The sequence below is a fragment of the Trichoplusia ni genome (assembly GCF_003590095.1).
Source record: "Trichoplusia ni isolate ovarian cell line Hi5 chromosome 20 unlocalized genomic scaffold, tn1 tig00002116_group19, whole genome shotgun sequence".
NCBI classification, from domain to species: Eukaryota; Metazoa; Arthropoda; class Insecta; order Lepidoptera; family Noctuidae; genus Trichoplusia; species Trichoplusia ni.
The window spans coordinates 2101-21688 of record NW_020799811.1 but is presented as its reverse complement, the minus strand read 5'-3'; the positions used below and the strand labels follow the sequence as shown (position 1 = coordinate 21688).

The window sequence follows — 19588 nt, the reverse complement described above, 5'->3', positions numbered from 1 at the left end:
TTTACAATCAATTTAAATCTGTCAAAATTATACCGTCATCGAAAATATCCACTTATTAACGTTGCATTGAATACCTCACCTATTTGTCACACTGTCCATGGTAGTTTGGTGGCTACCACATACAAAATTTCCACTAAAAGCCCCTTTGTAATTTCTAATGACGAGACACAATATTCAGTATGAAGCCAACAAAGCGAACCAAGCACTAACGGGTGTAAAATATTCAGAGGTATTTCGAATTTTATTAGAATACCTTGAACTGGATCGTTGTCAAATTCTAGTTCCGTTTTAGGAGTATAAAAACAATACAAGTAGTTTCAAATAAAACAAATTTAAAAACGTATTATGAAACTAGACGTATTTTAATATTTTCGATAGTCTAGAGGTTCCTGAATCAATGGATCAATATTATCCATTAATCAAACTACAATTTCCATCATAACATTGAGTTATGTCAGGTTTTAATAGGGACTAATTAGTTTTACTGGCAGCCGCGTGAGGGCGCTAAATAAATTGAAGTTGGCTACCTTTATTATACTACGCTAGACTATAGAGTTACCAACGATGCTGTAGGTTGGTATTTTAGTACTTTTCAAAAATAACCAAACATGGAATAGCTGTTATCACAACGACGAATAAAACTTCCTCATATATCAGGTAAACATTTTATTCCACAAAACTCAAACCGTCAAGATTGAATATTCTTTATGATTCTATACATCCAATCTATGTAAGGACTCACTGGAGCGAAAGAGGCATCGGACCATCGAGTTGTGTTTGTGGAGTACGAGCACACCCCCATGACCCGGCGGTCATACACCAGCGGGCCGCCGGAGTCGCCATACCACGGCATCTGCGTCGGGTTCGTGCAGCGAGGAACGATACAAATTATTTGAAAAAGCATTTTCTCCTTCCCATCACATCTCACAATACCGCCCTCGCCGACTTGTATCGGTCTAAGAGCGTCGTTTTTGGGGTGCCTCGTCCCGCCGGCGCCCACGTACTGTACGCGGAGCCCTATCATCGTCTTGTGGTCCACTGGCAGCAGCTTGGCAATGCCAAACGCTATCCTCCTTTCGGCTAACAGCAGAGCAATATCGTTACGTAACATGAAACGAATTCCTTCACGATATTGAAACGCCGGATGAACAACGATCCTCTTGATTCTGGCGATTTCACGAAATAGACGAAATTTTGTAAAGTTTGTGTGTGATAGAAATATTGAGTATGGTTTTAGTCCGTAGACGCAGTGGCCAGCGGTGATTGTCCAGAACTCGGTGATGTAGGACGCTGTGCAGAGTCGGTACGCTAGATCTAAACGCACGTTGGGTCGTTCGTAGACCACTGTCACGTAGGGAAACTCTCCTTCTCTCGCGTTGCGCCCTTCCATCACTCGCAACTGTGTCTTCGCCCGTCTTGTTTTCACCCGTTTACAAATGACACTCGGGTTCAAGACGCACAATATCAGTAGCATCGTATAGAAATAACGGAACATAGCACGTGTTTGCTTATAAACTACATAAAATGTTACCAAATTATGTGGAGACCAAGGCGATTGGTTTCAAATTCACATAAAAACTTAAGTGCTGTTTTAGTACTTGAGCAATATTTCAAATTTATTTTATTTATTTATGTAGATTGGATTCAGAATTGGATCGAACCTAAAATTGAGGTCTTAATTTACGTCGTTAATCAACGACTTTGGTGTGGATTTTCGGACACTGTAGTTTAGGCATAAACAACGTTCCTTTGTTATTGTTGTCACGCACATCATCCACAAATTTAAGATTTACTGAAGGTGATTACTGACCTACCATAAATTAGCATTCTGATATTTTGTTTCTTAAACGTGTTATGTCTTAACATTTATACTTGTTTTTTTTTTAATATCAGGATAAGACGTTTTAAGGAGACTATCGAAAATGAAAAAACGAAAGAAAACAAAATGTGGTTCGAGAGAGAGCTTCAAACCACCGTTTGGAAATGAATATTTACCCCCGAGAATTTCCCTTTGGGGAATTTTCTGGGGAAGAACGAACGCTTATATATCCTGGGCAGGGCAGGATAGGCAGAGAATTATACCATAACCACAGCCAAGTTTCTTTTCTTCTAGCCATAGAAGAAATCTTTTGAAGAAAAGAAATCTTGGCTAAACTGAGGTATTGCTTGTCACTTTTGTATTTTTCCACAATAAGTAAGTGTTTTTAGGATATTTCTTTTAAAGTTAATATTATTAATATTTATTTTTTTACGGATTTATATCTATAATAAGTTAGATAATTGTTATTAAAATAAAAAAGTACATGGCATTGTAGTTGTATATTTAAGTTTAAGAATTATTTTAAAAGCTAAGTAAAGTAGATCTAACATAATTATAATTAAGTTTTAAGTTTAAGTTTTTGTTCATCTGGTATCCTAATTGTTATCGTCCTAAGCTATTGTGGTCCGAGGGTTGTTTTAAAAGAAGTCTTGTTTTCTGAACATCTGAAACTGATTTGTCATGTTGCCGTCGATATGCCCAATCCAGTCTATATGACAGGCTGATCGACGGGTAACCATCTTTTGCGTTAAACAAGCCGAGACTGAAGAAAGAATATGTAGGGATGCTTCAGACGGCGTACAATGGCAGACCGGAATATCACCTCGTCACAGCAATTGCCTTTCTTGCTACACACAGAAGCAATGCTGGCTAAATGAGAAGAGTATTCATCAGTTGCACATCAAGGCACGATGGCCGCTTGCCCCACCAGACTTAATGTGTACCGATCATTCTTCGGATGCTTTTTCGGCCTTCAGCTACGTATATTACATTTACCAACGTATTATAATTGACAGCTCACAGTCTTTGCAGTTTTTCATCTTGTACACGTCCACAAGCAGGCTCAAATCACGATGTAGATTTAAACCTTCGCTGTAATTAAGGAGCACCGGAGGATGGATAATTCCCTGGTCATTATCACAGGAGTGAAGGTTTCGTGTGCCAAAAGACGGTCTTGCTCAGGTTGCCGATTCGAAGCGCTGTGCTGCGGTGAGAGCCCAATTTGGGGCTATTAAAGACTCCGTGTAGAGTCGGTCAGTTTGAAGTGCTTGAGTAGTTTGACGGCTTCATCCCGGCCGTGAAAGTACACGCCGGGATGGAATCTATGAACCAACTCCTCGCCTTAGGTAACGCAATAGCTTCTGAATGTCATAAAATTGTCGATACATATTTTATTGCTTTAACCGATTGAACTAAGTCGTAAAAGTTAGTTTTCAATTTATATGTAGGTTTCAATTTTTAAGTGACTCTTTTACAATTTGAAAATTTGAAAAATCTAAATTATGTTCTAGTTTTCATTAACATAATATAATTGTGTAAAACTGATTATATTATTTTATTTTGATTGCACCCCTAAGTTCCTTTGACATATTTTTAGTTATGTTAAAACTATGAGTATTCTGTCGATTTACACCAAAGCTTTTGAAATTTATTGCGTCTATAACGAATTTTCATCAATTCTTTTTTTCAACCATTAATTTCTTAAAGTTTTTTTCATTTTTAAACGTCGTCAACTTTTTCTTACACAGATTATCCTATATTTACACATTGAGTCCATTAAACTAAACTTCAACTACACGTCGGGCATCGGACCACATCGGTGCTCCCAGTTTAGCCGCTCTCTTACACAATACTGTACAATACACCAAGGTGCGCTCGTTAAAAACGTTTCAATTTCCTCTAAAAAGCCTTTACAAACTCGCTTTCAAGCTAAAAGCGGTTTGAAAACATCCTACAATGTCGGCTTTTCATTCACACTGTGAAAATGTTTTTACTATAGTGAACAGATTACATGGAATTCAGGTTTCTAACTTTAGACCGTGGTTGTTAGACTCAGAAAATAGAGTTAGACGCAGTTTACAGCCTATAGCATTGTTAAACACGAACGGTACGGTAAAGTTACTTTTTGGGACTGTCAAACCAAAGTTTTCGCTTGCTAGAAACGGTGAAGTAAAAATAGATACCAGATACATTTTTAGGGTGTCTTAAAAAAGGTCAACGAGTGTATTAAAAGTTTACCACTCAACTTGTACATGAACTATACGAATAGGTAGATACTGATTATATTGTAACAAACAGCCTTTTATCTTTTTTTTATTAACCTTGACTGTAACATTGCCAAGTCTCTTTTATTTTTCAAATCAGCCACTTATTGACAATGGGTCGCAGAGGTTAGATAGACTCACTCGATGTAAAAGATTGTACTGATCTAAATGAGGTTTGACTAGACGCCGGCTCTACTAAAATTTGGAAAAAAGTCCAAAAGCAAGCGTTATTCTGTAGCATTAGTGAAAACCAGCTATGACGTCAAAAAAATAAAAGAAAACGCCCATACAGACGAAACCACAACCCCTTTTATGGCCGCAGTCGGCTAAAATCACATAATCATTTGCTGTTTTATTGAAATATCTTTGTACGGTAACAAAGCGTGTCATATATTGGTGTCAATTTAGCGACAAAGTGTAGATATATATCACAGCAAACAATGAACAATTGATTTGTGGCGTGGCGGCAAAACGCGTGCCTCGTTTGTTTATCGAAGCAAATTGTTAGGGTGTGTCTTAACAAAGCGCGGGATCGGGCCGTGTTTACATGAACGACGCACGAACGCGTCTGTTTACCTGCGTCGCACGTACATTCATAGTAAATAAATACTAAGCAGGAACAACAATGTAAAATTATGGTAACGAATTTGGATAGAGATGAGCTTTATCTCTATACGTTAAGGTCCTTTTTTGTTTTTGGAAATATAGGTGTACGAGTAAATTTTTAAGGAGCAGACAAAAAGAGTCGACCCTAAAATTGACAAGACTCAAGAAAAAGCAATAGGGCTAGTACATACTATACAACTAGTACGACTCTTATCCGATTGTGCGAGCGTAAATTTTGACTGGTATACTAATTTCCTTCAGTTTATGATTAACAACCTTTTATATTAAGGAAATAACAAATCCACATATGAAACGGTCTTGTTACTACATTTTATTTCATTCCAATTTCGTTATGGCAAATAAGTATTAATATTATTACGACAACAACAAAAAAAATACAAAATGTAACCAAGTTAAATGAAAAAAGAATGATCAAAATTGGTTCATTCAGTTCAAAGTTGTTATTGAGGTATCATACTGACGAATTAAGAACCTCTGCCATTCTCCATGTCGTTAGAAAAGAAGAGAATCTCGCTTCTTGATGCAAGTGAAATTAAAGACTACTCAATTACCAAAATGCAGAAAACATATAAATAGTAAAATACCTGAAGCACACTAACACTAAAATCATATCTCTACTTTTGTTATTCTCGTGTCTGTGAGAGTCAATTGCTTCTTTAAACAAATTACTTAAATATAAATTTACCTGTGACTGAAGTAGCGAAGGTCAAGTCATGCGGGTACTTCTCGACGAGGCGTTTGATGACGTCGATTTGTTCCAAGGTCAGCTGCACGGCGTCCTTGTTCTGAGTGGCGCACGGGACGAAGGCAGACCAGAACTGTGGACAAAGTCGAAAGTTAAAGACTCTGACTGAGGGTTTATTGCAAGGATAACTGGCGGGTAGAGGTCACAACAGAAAACCCACGAATAACACAAAAACTTAAATAAATTTAATGCTTGAAACGGTGAAAAAATACATCGGTCGTACTACTACGTTTTCAATCTCAGACATTAAGTCGTTCATAAACCACGAGAAAAAAAGGGGATTTTAGATAACCTCATGCTTGAACGATGAAAATTGTTGGGTACAAGTATACTATACCGATAGACCTATACATACTATTGTAGGCACGAACATTCTCCGTGTACACAGCCAAACACTGTATACCAAAGCAAAACACTTGAGGGGTGTGAACCGTTCTGTTAAACGTAGCTTAGCCGACCAAGCGAGCTTCCCCGACAGCATAGTAAACACGAATCCAAGTAATGCCTCAAAGAACTGCACACAAGCTCCTTAGAAACCGGTGGAATATGCTTTTGATGTCTTTGAGGACAGATTACGTCCTCTTGAAGATCCCGGATCAGAAATCGCAACTTTCGCTACAACTTGTTAAAACTGTTGCTGCTGGCTGTAGAAAAGGAGAGTCAATTGATTGATGTTAAACCAAATCTACTGTAAGTGTCATGTGTATCGATTTCAGCGCTAATGGGATACACAAATGCTTGTCTTGAGTCTGGGTGTCTTTGTGTATGTAACTTTAGTGTTTGTGGGTCCCCCGCGACTCAATGATTAAATTTGTCAGGACGGGAGTCGTTTAAAACAAAACTAATAAATGAGAAAACGCGCTAAAGTATGGAATGACTTGTAGAATTCCTAATTGTGATTATTAAATAATTTTGTCTCTATTATCTTTTTTTCCATTTATATCAAAAAGCTCATATTATAGTTAACTCCAGAAAGTCAAGATTATATGATGTTGTTGATGTTTGTTTGTTCATAAATTTTCTACTAGGCTGTATGATGGGCCGGTGATGTATTTTTTAGCGGTTACGTTAATTGAAGTGTTCTCAGCTATTAATATGATAAGTCAACATTGCCTCGCTAGTAGAAAAGCAATCTAGTTTCGATGCACTTTAAGGTTTATTTTCGAATGCGATGTAACATTGTGGAAATGAAGATATTGCTTCAATTCAAAATTGATCGTGTATAATAAAAAATCCCGACGGCTGAGATATGTCAAAACTGAAAATTTAATCATTGACTCGCTTATTGAATTTAATTAGATTATTTAAATTAGATATAAAATGTTTGAAGAAGGTCTGTGTGTGGTAATGGATGCTGGGTCTCAGAACTTGAAGGCGGGTTTTGCGGCAGAATCGTTTCCAAGGACAGTGATACCTACTACTGTGGGCAGGTGAGTACTGGGAGCATATAGACCGGTTCTACGGGTTCTAGGCACAAAAGAGAGATCTATATAACACTAGCTGACCTAGCAAACGTTGTTTTGCCGAATATTTTTTTTTCTAGTTGTACGTATTTTTAATGCCACATTGTATAAAAAAAAAACAAACAATTTCGTCCAATAAATAAAATATATTTTTTAGTGTAAGCAACCTTTAACACTTAGGGGTATGAAAAATAGATGTTAATCGATTCTCAGACTTACTGAATACGCATATAAAATTTGGTCAAAATTGCCGTTTCCGAGGAGTACGGTAACTAACATCGTGACACGGGAATTTTATATATTAGAAGATATAGTGCAATAAAGATGGCGTGTTTGAAGATGACTACTTTTCTCATTCCTTTTCCCTGCATGCAGTTTGGTTGTGGAGCAATTTAAGTCATTAAGAGAAGGGTAAAAACACATCTCTCCTTTAAATTTGTTTATTGATTGTTCCTAAATATATTTATTCATGTCTACAATCTAGATTAAAAATAATTCATACCTATACGTTTTTATTTGATATTTTACAAACTGTTGCCTCTATTTTACTTTTATTTCTAGTCTGCTTTAATTATCAAAATTTTAATATTTTGAAACTTTTGTATACATAAATAAAATAGAAACATGCATGTTGATTTTTGGAATAGCGTACCATAGTTCCCAACATCTGCACCGGCGAAAAAGATACTTGGTTATAAATAAACGAAACATTCAAACAATTATTGTTCGCGGCTAGTTAAAAATTCTTCAACATTCCGTGGGTTTTCCCGAAATGTTTCGGTATTACGGTCAGAACGATCTCAGCGCGAGTTCCGCGATACTTCGCGTGATGGAAACCAGTTTTTATTTTCGTCAGAACTTGCCGGTCGCGGAACTTTGCAAATCTGAGGAATTTGTTTACTTTGTGGGACTCCACTTTGGGAAGAATTTATTTTTGACGAACTCCTGAGTGATAGATGGTCTTTCTGAAGTCCGATATGAATATATTTTTACTATTGCGTGTATTTTGAAAAAACTCATCTAGTGACCTGGCCCTGAAGACTAACAGTAAAAAAATGTGAAAATTCACTAGATGGTGTTCCGTACAGATTAGTTACATAAAAAAACAGCTTTTAAATAACTGAGAAATAAAAACGGCTGCCATCTACAAAAGAGCTATAGATACAGCCTGGGGTTAGACTGAAGGAAAGACGGACAAACAGCTGAGCATTCATCTTATTATTTTTAGTCCAGTACAAAGTATCAAGATGGCGGAACCTCTTAAGTACTTAACTCGTAAAGAAAAGGCAGTATCATTGAGGAAAACTCTAATGACAACTGCACACTCCATGCGTCTCTTCTGGCCCCAGTTGGGTTACAATAAGAATCACTTTATGCAACGCTTGTGCATTTTTCTTGGAAAACTTTGCATTCAAGTTAAGAAAACACTCAAACTGCCGCACTTGTGTAGGTTTCCGAATATAATAAAAATATACTTGAACTGAGACAATTCGGAACAAAACTTTTTAAGAAAATCGTGTTTAAAACGAAAAAAAACATGCATTCATATACTCTGAAATTTCATACAAACAAGGTATTTAAACATATGTATTTGGTATTAGTACAGGAGGTTTGTAGGTATTTGTACCTACTTTTTAAAAAAATTGAAACATTATTGTCATAGCAAAAATGAACCTAATTTACAGAAATCCACTTATGGAGTTACGAGATAAAAGTAAAAAAAAACCTAACAATGGATAAAAATGGAGGAGAGAAAAACATAATTCATTGCTCGCTCACCGCGATGGTTGTTTTGCTCTATTTTTATTGCCTGGGAACATTCGCAGCTGTAACTTGGCCTTTTATTTCAATACGACACAAAAACTGGCTCAGTTATGTTTGCGGAGCAAATATTAAATAGCTAGCTAGCTTTTGATCAAAGTTTTTGGTCGTTCGTAGCCGTAAAAAGTAAAGTAAATGCGAGTTTTCGAATATCCTCGAGATGACTAAACCATGTTTTGAAAACACGTTTATTATCTTTCGATTCAAATGCAATTGGCCGTGGCTTGTAGATGATTGAAAATCCAATCTATATTATAACTATATTTTATTATGATTTAAATCCTTTGTGCAAGGTCAAATCAGCTTGCCTGTTTAATAGTTTTAGTGCCATTTTTCACTCTTAGCAGATCAACTTGGAAAAGGCCTTCAAAGGCCTTTATAACGACACTCCTTCCTCTTTTATTGATTTTTTATTTATATTTCAGTTTTTTTATTGTTCTCATTTAATATAAGCAAATTCATTCAATATAACAAGTCAACGACATACTACACTTCACACTTCACACGTTTGAACTTTTCCATACCAATATATTTATAATGGTCTACGCTAAGGTCCTAGTATGCGATCCAAGAGCCTAGCAATTGATTGAATGCTTGACCATTTCACTGAGATCACTCTATTGTTTTAACTCGCTTTACAAATCTCAACGGCCATCGAAAGTTAAAGCGACCTCCATCGGATGAGGCGCTGTCTATTTGCGTATCGCCTGAATGAGAGTGATGAACAAACGTAGTCCCAACTTTCGAACGGAATCAAGTTGGGGCGGGTTTCAACAGTTGTTACTTTGTTAGAATTCGCAATGAACTTCGGTGGGGAGCTTTTCGAAGTTTTTACATGGAGTTTATGTATGATGGTTGGGATTTCGTTCAGTATTTTTGTGTGTTCGACCACTAGTCACGTAAAATGTTTTGACTTTTTTCGGCCTGCGCTCTCTTTTCCCTTACTCTACTAGCCCCGGAAATTCAACACGAAAACAAAAAGATCAGGGGCAGGATTTATTTCTAAAAACGCGACCAACATTCGACTGGCCCATTGGTTGTGACTCTGACTGCTATACCGAAAGTCGTGGGTTCGATTCTCATCCAGGACAAGTTATCTTTTTTTTCTGTGTTTGTGTAATTTCTTGCTTCGCGAACAAATTGATTGTCTTTTCCTCTGCATCTTTTGGAATTTAATGTATAATAATGGATGTAATACGATTTCTTTTTTTGTCTTGCTACCAAAAAGTGATCAAATTATAATAAATTAACTGCTGTCAGTGACTTCGTCCGCGTGTTTCGAAGATTTTTAAAGTCGATTAGTTTTTTTGACTTTGGAAAAAGCCAAAAAAACTGAGTAATATCTTTTTATTGTTTAACTAAGATTATATAACTGATAAATTGACAACTTAATTATTATTTTTAATTTTTACAACCCATCATCACCTCTATTTGAAACACCATTTTATACTGGCAAATATTTCTAGGGTATGCCCTTTATCCTTTATCAACAATAGCCAACCGATAAACCTCACTACCACCATGATTAATCATCAATCAACTTATTCAAAAAACGTGCTCTCCAGATTCCGTCGCGAAGGACTAATTGACGGCATTCCCCAAATCTTCTGCGGCACCGAAGCGATCAAGAAGCGCGGTGTCTCCAACCTGGTGTGGCCGGTGCGGGATGGCCACATTCAGAACTGGGACGAGATGGAGAAGCTCTGGCATTACGTGTTCTACAGGGAGCTGCATGTGCCGCCTGAAACCTCGAAAGTCATGCATGCGGTTCATCCGCTTCTACCTCCCGGCTACAAGTAAGAAATAATTGCATGTAACCTTCTTTATATCTAATCAAAAATGAACTATAAAGGTATTTTTATACAAGCCATTATTAAAGGTTTTGATAACTATGTTTGTGGTGTGGCACTAACAAGTCTGACCCGTTGACTTATAAAATAACAGATGTTCAAACACAACGTCAGGTTAAAGAACTTGTTCTAGGGGCTGATTGCTTAACTAATTTTACGATGATTTCAGGGAGAGAATGGCAGAAATTCTATTCGAATCGTTTGCTATCGAGAGCCTCTACATAGCGAAATCTCCGGCTCTCGTTCTCCATGCAAGTGGTAGGACTTCGGGTATCGTTTGGGAGAACGGGTACTCTTGCTCCTATGCGGCTCCTGTCTTCGAGGGATTTCCTTTGAAGTATGCCACGGTCACGTCACCAATATCCGGGAAGATGCTGACCGAGAGACTGCAGAGCCTGTTCTTCAAGACCGGGTATTCGTTTACTACGCCGTTTGAACTCGACGTGTTGGATCAGATTAAAGTAAGAACGTTCATGAGGCTGACAAATTATTTATTTATTTAATAATTTATGTACACACACAAGAGGTCTTAAAAGTAACATAACATAAATATAAATGATGTACAAGGGTACTGCTTATTTCTTAAGAAATCTCTGCCAGCAGACCCGCGAAAGGAGAAGTCGTCAATATTGGCAGTCATGGTGTGTGGCTCAATTAAACTAATAAATCAATTAACACTAATATATACTACACATAACTAAAAAATTTCAAATGAAATTTCAAATGTGAATCGTGATTCCCTGACTGCAGTAAATTTTCGAATGTTTATAAAAAAGGAGGTTTTTCATCTCTTGTTTATTTCGGTCCTTTCAATATTCTTTGGACCGCGCTGTCGTTTAAATTTGGTCTTTCAATTTAATCGTATGAAAACATTATTTAGAACACATAATTGATCTAATTACATATTACAGAAACAAAAATAAGAAACAGAAAAATAATAAAATACAGTACATAAAGAAGTTTGTCAAATGACTGTTACAGAAAAAGATATGCTACATATCTCAAGATTACGAAAAAGAGTTGGCGAACACCGCTGGCTACGGAGAGGGAAAGGTGAAGTACCAGCTGCCAGACGGCCAGCATATCCTCATCGGAGAGGAGAGGTTCCAGTGCCCCGAAGTCCTGTTCAATCCTGAGCTAGCAGGACTCAAGTGCAGGAACATTACTGATACTATATGCAGGAGCATCGATCTCTGTGATATCGAGTACAGGTGATTACAAAACATTTACATTGAGTAGAACTCATTGTGAGCACCAGCTGAATGAAATTTCAATATGGAATTTTTTTGAAGTAAAGCTTCCTTAGGAGGCAACTGAACGACTGCAACGAAACACCCGGTTTTTAATTAATTTTTTATTTTGTCATTAGATAGTTTATGAAGCAATCAATCAGAAATCTTTGAAAAAAATATTACTTCAACCGCATATGACGGTAACACGCACTCTTTTTTTTGTTGAGTAGGTACTAAGTTAGGTGAAAAAATTACGTGTAGCGATTCTCTACGTACATTTTTGCTTATCAAAAATTGAATTTAAATAACGTATCAAATTATTTAGACAAGACTATTCCTATAGAACCGCATCGACTACTCATAAGATCTGACTGTCAACATTGTGCGGATAAACGAATGGTTGAGATCACAACGCCAAACCCACTGAGCGCGACTTATCGCGGGTTGGGTCCCCGCATAGGACAAGCATTAGTGTGATCCACGAATGCTTGTTTTGAATCTGGGTGGCTTTGTGCACGTGGTTATTTTTTTTTTTAAATCCCTGCGGCACAAGGATTAAGTTCCTTACAGCAGGAATAGTCAAAAAAATTAATAACAGCATAAGCCTTAACTTATCTCTTATCATTCTAATGTTGAAGTGCGAGCCTCAATCAATGTTCCTTTTATCATGGTTAGTAGATCAAATAAAAGAGTTTAATTTTTCAGAGGCATATTCTACAACAACATTGTGTTCTCGGGGGGGTCGAGCATGATCACTGGTCTGGTAGACCGCTTTTCGAAGGAGCTCACTCATCGGGTGAAGGTGAACCTGTTGGACGTGACTGCGCGGGTTGACGCGCTGTCCAAGAGGCACTTCGCGGCGTGGGTGGGGGGCTCCATCCTAGCCTCGCTACCCAACCTCAAGGGATTCTGGTTAACCAGGGATGAGTACGAGGACTCGGGATCCACGAGAGTTAAATATAAGTTCTTTTAATTGTACTTGTTACGCTTGAGGTTGTTCACTAGAGATAAAATACGGGTGACGGTAAAAGTAGTTTCATTTATCATCTAACATTCGCGTAAACCAAAGAAACCACTTTTTGTAGGTTTATCAACAGTTGTCACAATATCAATAGTACAAGGTACATTCCGAGTAGCTTTCAATTCTAATTGCACGACTAATTAGAGATAAATAAAGCATGCATTAGGTCTAGTCGTATTTATTAACTATGTTAACTTCTCGTACAAATCTTCAGATGCTAAAGTGAATTAAAAGAAGTAAATGTGTTTTCAAAGGAGCGACTGCCTATCTGACCTCCTCAATCCAGTTACCTGGGCTACACGATACTCTAAGACTGGTTGTTAGACTTTCTAGCTTCTGACTACCCGTAACGACTTTGAAAGATGTAGATTTAGGGAAATTTTTGAGTGCGGCAGTTAGACCAAAACAAATTGCCAATGTTCAATGGGAAATTGTTATCGAATAGAAAATGAACGGGAAACTTCAAATGTATGTGTTTGAACAACATTCTTTTTCGACACATGAAACATGTCTAGAAACCTTGTTTTAAAGGGAGCGATTAAATCATCGACTGTTTAGATACTAATTTATTTCAATAATGAAATACAAATATAACTCTGTTATAATTAAGCTTTAATATTCAATGAGCTCACAGTTATTACTATTCCCACAAATAGAAAATTAAATGGTTACAAACATTAAATCGATTTCAATATTTCATACATGAATTAATTGATAATGATATAAATTAAATTTACGGTAATGCGTCATGAGTTTGAGCTGAACGTATTTGATTACGTTCTAATGGAACTATGTGTAATTGAAATATTAATGAGCCTTAATAATTATAATAAGCCCTCGAGGCGAGTCGTTATCTTAGTAAGTGAATAGCATAAAAACAGCAGACACATTCCAATCGTTATTTTCTGTCATGGCGATGTAAACTGGTCCCATGTTTGTTAAAAGATAAAGGTGATATTAAGAAGTTTGTGAAGGAAACGCTTAAAGCAAATACCTATACACGGTGATATTTTAGTCGTCTTACAAAAGCAGCCCAGTTCATGTATCCGACGTAAAATACCCCCGATTATTATTTTTTTATCATCAACTAAGATAATAAGTACGAAGAAAATCAAACAAGAGAAATCTGAAATATACTCTTAAAAATGATAAATTTGCTGCCGCCCGCGCCCCTCGCCATTGTTACAAGGCCCAGACCGCGCTCGCAACAGAGCTGTGTTTCTAAAAAACGAATTGCATCATAATATTGAATAAAAATAGCATTTTTTTTTTTCAAATCTCATAAATACCTATTTTTTTATCATGAACGTGTTCTAGTCATTGGATACATGAACTGGGCTGCTTTTGTAAGACGACTAAAAAATTACGGTGTATACCAATATCCTACCTAAAGAGTTTTATCTCAGATCTTCAGAGAAAGTCCAGTCTCCTATTCTTGTCACTATCTCAGTAACTAAATAGATTTTTACTTCTTGTATCCAGCCATCATATCTATTATACCTATATACACGTAGACAGAGATTATATATCAGAGATGGTGCGGCGAGTGATGCTGATGAGACTTCATATGAATGGGCATTTTGAAACTGTGTAACTAGACAGACATAAATCTGTTTTGAAGTGAAAAACACTCGGTTGAAATAAAAACTTTGATTTTGCATTTGAGACGAAAAGAGTGGCGAGACTAAAAAATTAGAGGAGCTACACAAATATATCGCGGTTCGTGCTAAGAATAAAATGTATCGGCTATTGGGAGCCATGGCAGATCGCGGCCATTTATTAGGCGGCTTAAGGCGGACGCGCACTGGGCAAGTGAAGCCAGTAAATGTTTCTTGACTTTCGGCAGCTAGTCAAGCCAAGTTCAAAGAAAGAAACCGGCTAGTCAGCGACGAGCCTAAATGGACCACCTGGCGCCACTTTTGACCCTATAACTTGTATGTTCTATAACTTGTAATACGCGCTAAGCGACTTTTCAAGGGTGCGTTGCGTTAATTTGGTAAGGATAAGTACCATCTCAACAAAAACAGCTTTGCAAAAATATTTTGTTTTGGAATAAAATTAATAACCAAAAGAATGGTTATTGTGAGTCAATCTTTAAAGATAGACATATGATGTCTGAGAATTTTTTGTGGACCTCTTTATGGTGTACAATATTGTAGAACATTATTTTGATGTATCTCGTGCGGTTAAGCCAGCGTTAAAAAAAATAGTTAATACATTTGAAACCTCTAAAATTGACTATGTTCTTCTACTAAATTATGCATAGATTAAACTTAAAAACCGTTCTCATGAATCACTTGATCTATTAAAAAAACCGCATCAAAATCCGTTGAGTAGTTTCGAAGATTTAAGTAGTCAAGGGGAAATAGGGACAGAAAAAGCGCTTCTGTTTTATAATATGTAGTGATGATAAATACATTATTCCACAAAATTAGCGATCAGGATTTAAATAGCATACCGCTTGTTTAGATTATTGTGTTGATACATTGATAGATTGTACTGGAGAATGTGTATCCGTTTGATGGTAGAGAGTTCGATGATTGATATCAATCGATAATATGTATGTTCATACATGTATTTAAGAAGGTTTTGAAGGCAATAAATAGATTTTTATCTTAAAACACGATTTATTCCTAAACAAGAGGTTTCTAGCTAAATACAAGCCGAAATTCACCAAATATAATACTTTACGACTTCTTGCCATTCACTACACGGTATATCCACTCTAAATATGGACTCACAGGGGTATAGGCCATTTTCGCTATCTTGCAAAGTTTTGCACTCGAAGCAACTCCTATGACCTTACCATCATATATAAGCGGACCCCCGGAGTCTCCGTACAAATTCGTCTGATAGGTCTTCGAGCACTTCGGCGCGAGGCATATGGTATGTTTTGACACTTTTTTCATAATTTCATCACAATTAATGATTGTTGCTTCACCAAGTTGCAGTGGTTGTGGATTAAGTTTGTTGAAAACCCAAAGGAACTTCCTACCCCCACCAACATACACTACGGGTAATCCAATCAACGTTGAGTAATCGGCTGCTAATAAGACGGCGTGTGCCTTCACAGGGACATTTTCAGATCGAAATAAAGCTATGTCGTGTATCATAAACGTTACTTGTCCGTTAGCATGGACCAAGTCTTTGTATGCAGGATGATTGAATGTTTCCATAATGGGTACATAGAGTCCCGTAATGTATGGTGACTCCGTGAAGTTATCGTAAGCGACATACTTTTTTAAAACATTACCAGAGTCGTCAATGAAGTTCTCATTACAGTGCGCGGCGGTGATACTCCAGGTCGCCGTGATCATAGTGCCTGTACAAAATCTCTTATTGATGCCAGTTTCTTTTTGCAAAATTATATATACTATCACAAAAGGGTACTCTCCCACCGCTAGGTCGCGACCCGCGAAGACTCTGCTTATATGTTCGCTTTTATTGAGATGTTGTTCTTTTTTTAATAAATTTCGCTTAACATTCTTGGTATGGATAATAGGTCCACAAATTAAGTAAACAAACGAAATTAATTTCAACAACTTTGCTACCGGCATATTATCCGAGTTCTATCAAAGTGTCCTTTATAGAATTCACTACCGAGGAATATAAATTACAAATGCGAAATGCTCCAATTCGCTTACGATTTCAAGTGAGTAAGGTAAGTACTTGATGTCGTAAATTTTCCAATTCCGTTCGATATGTTGTAAATTTTTATGATTCACTGAATTGCTTGCTTTGTTTAATGTACCTACCTGTATGAGGATTTATATAATTTCTTGAAACACTTGAGCATTATTATGTCCCCCAGTAAACACATTCTATTAAAATTGTAACAGATGTATTATTGCCACCCGTATACATAAAAAGTCGTTGGTTAGACTGAACACTAACAATGTATACGTGTTTTTTTCTGTATGTTTATATTTTCGTTCTAAAAGTCTTTCTAAAACTAGAAAATACCTATTTATATTAAGATGAAACTGTAATCACCATTTAAACAAAGTCATTCTAGCGGTAGCTATGGTTGCTAATTTTCTTTATTTCTTATTACGATTTTCATACTTTGCTTTAACTGTGCCCCGTGAAAGACTTTTGCATTTTTCATTGTAGTATTTATGTCCCTGAAAAGAGTAACAAGGACGTAAATGTTAAGAGGTATCTACGCGGTGGCTCCTGAACCGCAACTGGGCTCCGCAGAAACGTTTTGTGTATACCGTCGTAAGTTCCTTTAGTCTGTCCGCCTCGTGGCATGTTTAGAAGCATGTAGGTATCACAATCCAGGGTAATTTCCCGAGCGCATGTGTCAGCACGTCTTTGTATAATAACCGAAACGGTCGGCCACGTTACATATTCAAGCCAGCCAAGAATGTTTCTGACAACATTAACAGCCCCCTTTATAATTACTGATTTTCTTCAGCTCTTCTGCGTCACATTGGTTATAAGTAATTGTCGGACATACCTCCATTTCTTTAACCCGCCTTCGAGCGATGCTGTCTTTTTTAAGCAATTGAATCGTTAATTGCATCGCCCGGGGTTTCGCTAAAATTAAATAAAATCTCGTGTAATGAAATAAAACAATACGTATTCAATATTTTATGAAGGCCTATACAGATTAGTATTATAATATGAATCTTTATAGTCCGTGAGTCAAATTTCAAAAAGTATTGATAACGTTTTTTTTTATTTCGTCACGCAAGATATTGAATCGATATAAGTAAGTAACATTAATTTCTCTGAAATCTGTCTGACGATTTTTGAATGTGTACATGCTCAAAGACACCCAGACTCAGGACAAGCATTCATAATTGTAAAATTGTGACTTCGAATTTCTTTTCTGTTTAAAATATTTTTCTTTTGGCCTTCTGATCCTATAACAAATGGTTGATGATGCATGTACCATCATCGCACACACGCTATCTAGTCTTGAACAAAGCAAAGCTCGTATTATGAGTACTACATGACTGATAATCATGCTAACATATTCCTAAATTCATAGGTACTTTACACAATCTTCTAATATATTTATAAAATTCCCGTGTCACGATGTTAGTTACCGTACTCCTCCGAAACGGCTTTACCGATTTTTTTTACACTTTTTTTGATTATCTGCAACTAGACAATATAATCTATGTTCCTATTTAAATTATATTGAGAATATTAATATTTTAAATATAGAAAAATTAAGTTGAAACCATGCTGTTAGCGGTTCTAATATAATATTTTAACACCGCTAACAGCATGGTTTACATGAAACCCGGACCCGTTTTTATCTCACAACTTAAACTTCCAGGTAACGTATTAGCTTAACATCAAAACTCTGTTAATTTCGGCTTAAGGTTAAGCCAAGATTATAAATTCCAGTGAAATTCTCTCCTAAATACAGTGTCAAAACACTCGTATTTGGACGACCCAATTTAAAAGGTTTAATTGTTTACAACCTCCTTTACTCATACACTACTGTCACAGCCGCTGTCATGTGTATTGACTGTCGTGATAATAACGTCAGAAATCGAGAATGCCGTTCACAAAGCCCGTGATTGTGATTGACAATGGCAGTTATTATGTTAAAGCGGGGTTCGCGTGCGACAATCACCCAGTCTCCATATTCAGGTCTGTGGTGGGGAGACCAAAGTATCTGAACGGGACATACGGGAAAAGCCACTATGAAGTGCTCATCGGAGACGCTGCCGTCGCAAGATCAGACGTCCTGGACCTTAGTTGTCCCGTGGAAAGTGGTAAGATCGTGCATTGGGACAACATGGAGCGAATCTGGCATCACATCTTCTACAGAGAGCTAAAAGCGGCGCCCGAAGACCGATGCGTCATGCTGTCCTGTGCCCCGGCCACTAGTTGGAAAGACAAGTATGAATTTACGTTCCTTGTCACCCATAGTTGGATAGTAATGTTTTGTTGACGAAACACGTAGACGAATAAGTAATTTATACAACATTTGTTCAAAAACAGCTGCAACGCACTTGTATGTATTAATACGGACAAACGTCACAGGTCGTACTATGAACATGTGCTATTACGATTTATTATAATCAGTAGGACTGTTTCTTTTCGCTAATCAAATAAAAACATACGAATCAGAATCCAGGTATTATAGAGGTGTAAACGCAAAATCTCGAATGTTTTGAACTGATAGTGGCTTCTAATAAACTCTTCCACGCGGACATTACCAGTTGAAGTAACGTCAAAAGAACTGAAGTACTGGTTTAACTTAACTGATCAACCACAAAAATGATGGATTTAAGGCTCTCTATTTTAAAACTGCTTGTTGTTTGCACAATATGTAGTTACTAGCTGTTGCCCGCGACTTCGTCCGCGTGGTTAGAAGTTATAATTTAGGAATCTTTGAACTAAAGCCCTCGAAGATTAATATTTTTTCCCGTTTTTGCCACATTTTCCATTGTACTATCTTCGCTTCTATTAGTTGCAGCGTGATGTTATATAAGCTAAAACCTTCCTCAATTAATGGTCTATTTAACACAAAAAGATTTTTTCAATTTTAATCAGTAGTTCCTGAGATTAGCGCGTTCAAACAAACAGACAAACAATCAAAGAAACAAACTCCTCAGCTTTGTATATTAGCATAGAGTATAGATTGCTTCGTAATGTAATAGTCAATGTTCAAACATAAAGAGTTGAACTTTGACTGGCCTGTTGGTCTAGTGGTTAGCTGCTATACCAGAGGTCGTGGGTTCGATTCCCACCCAGGACAAATGTTTGTGTGATGAGCA

The 19588-nt window shown here is 36.9% G+C and overlaps 3 protein-coding genes across 3 annotated transcripts; 2 read left to right on the top strand and 1 right to left on the bottom strand.

The window, feature by feature from the left end:
- The first annotated feature begins 6678 nt into the window (after window positions 1-6678).
- Window positions 6679-12851, top strand: LOC113506592 (actin-105-like). Its single transcript, XM_026889428.1, has 5 exons — window positions 6679-6885; window positions 10305-10535; window positions 10759-11050; window positions 11571-11800; window positions 12527-12851. Exons 1-5 carry the CDS (start codon window positions 6776-6778, stop codon window positions 12792-12794), a joined length of 1131 nt encoding a protein of 376 aa, XP_026745229.1. The 5' UTR covers window positions 6679-6775; the 3' UTR covers window positions 12795-12851.
- A 2363-nt stretch (window positions 12852-15214) lies between these two features.
- LOC113506591 (trypsin-like) lies at window positions 15215-16920 on the bottom strand. The gene has a single exon (XM_026889427.1). It carries the CDS (start codon window positions 16397-16399, stop codon window positions 15530-15532), a length of 870 nt encoding a protein of 289 aa, XP_026745228.1. The 5' UTR covers window positions 16400-16920; the 3' UTR covers window positions 15215-15529.
- Window positions 16921-18317: 1397 nt separating this feature from the next.
- LOC113506590 (actin-like) lies at window positions 18318-18930 on the top strand. Its single transcript, XM_026889426.1, has one exon. The coding sequence runs from the start codon at window positions 18361-18363 to the stop codon at window positions 18757-18759; it is 399 nt and encodes a 132-aa protein (XP_026745227.1). The 5' UTR covers window positions 18318-18360; the 3' UTR covers window positions 18760-18930.
- Window positions 18931-19588: the final 658 nt, after the last annotated feature.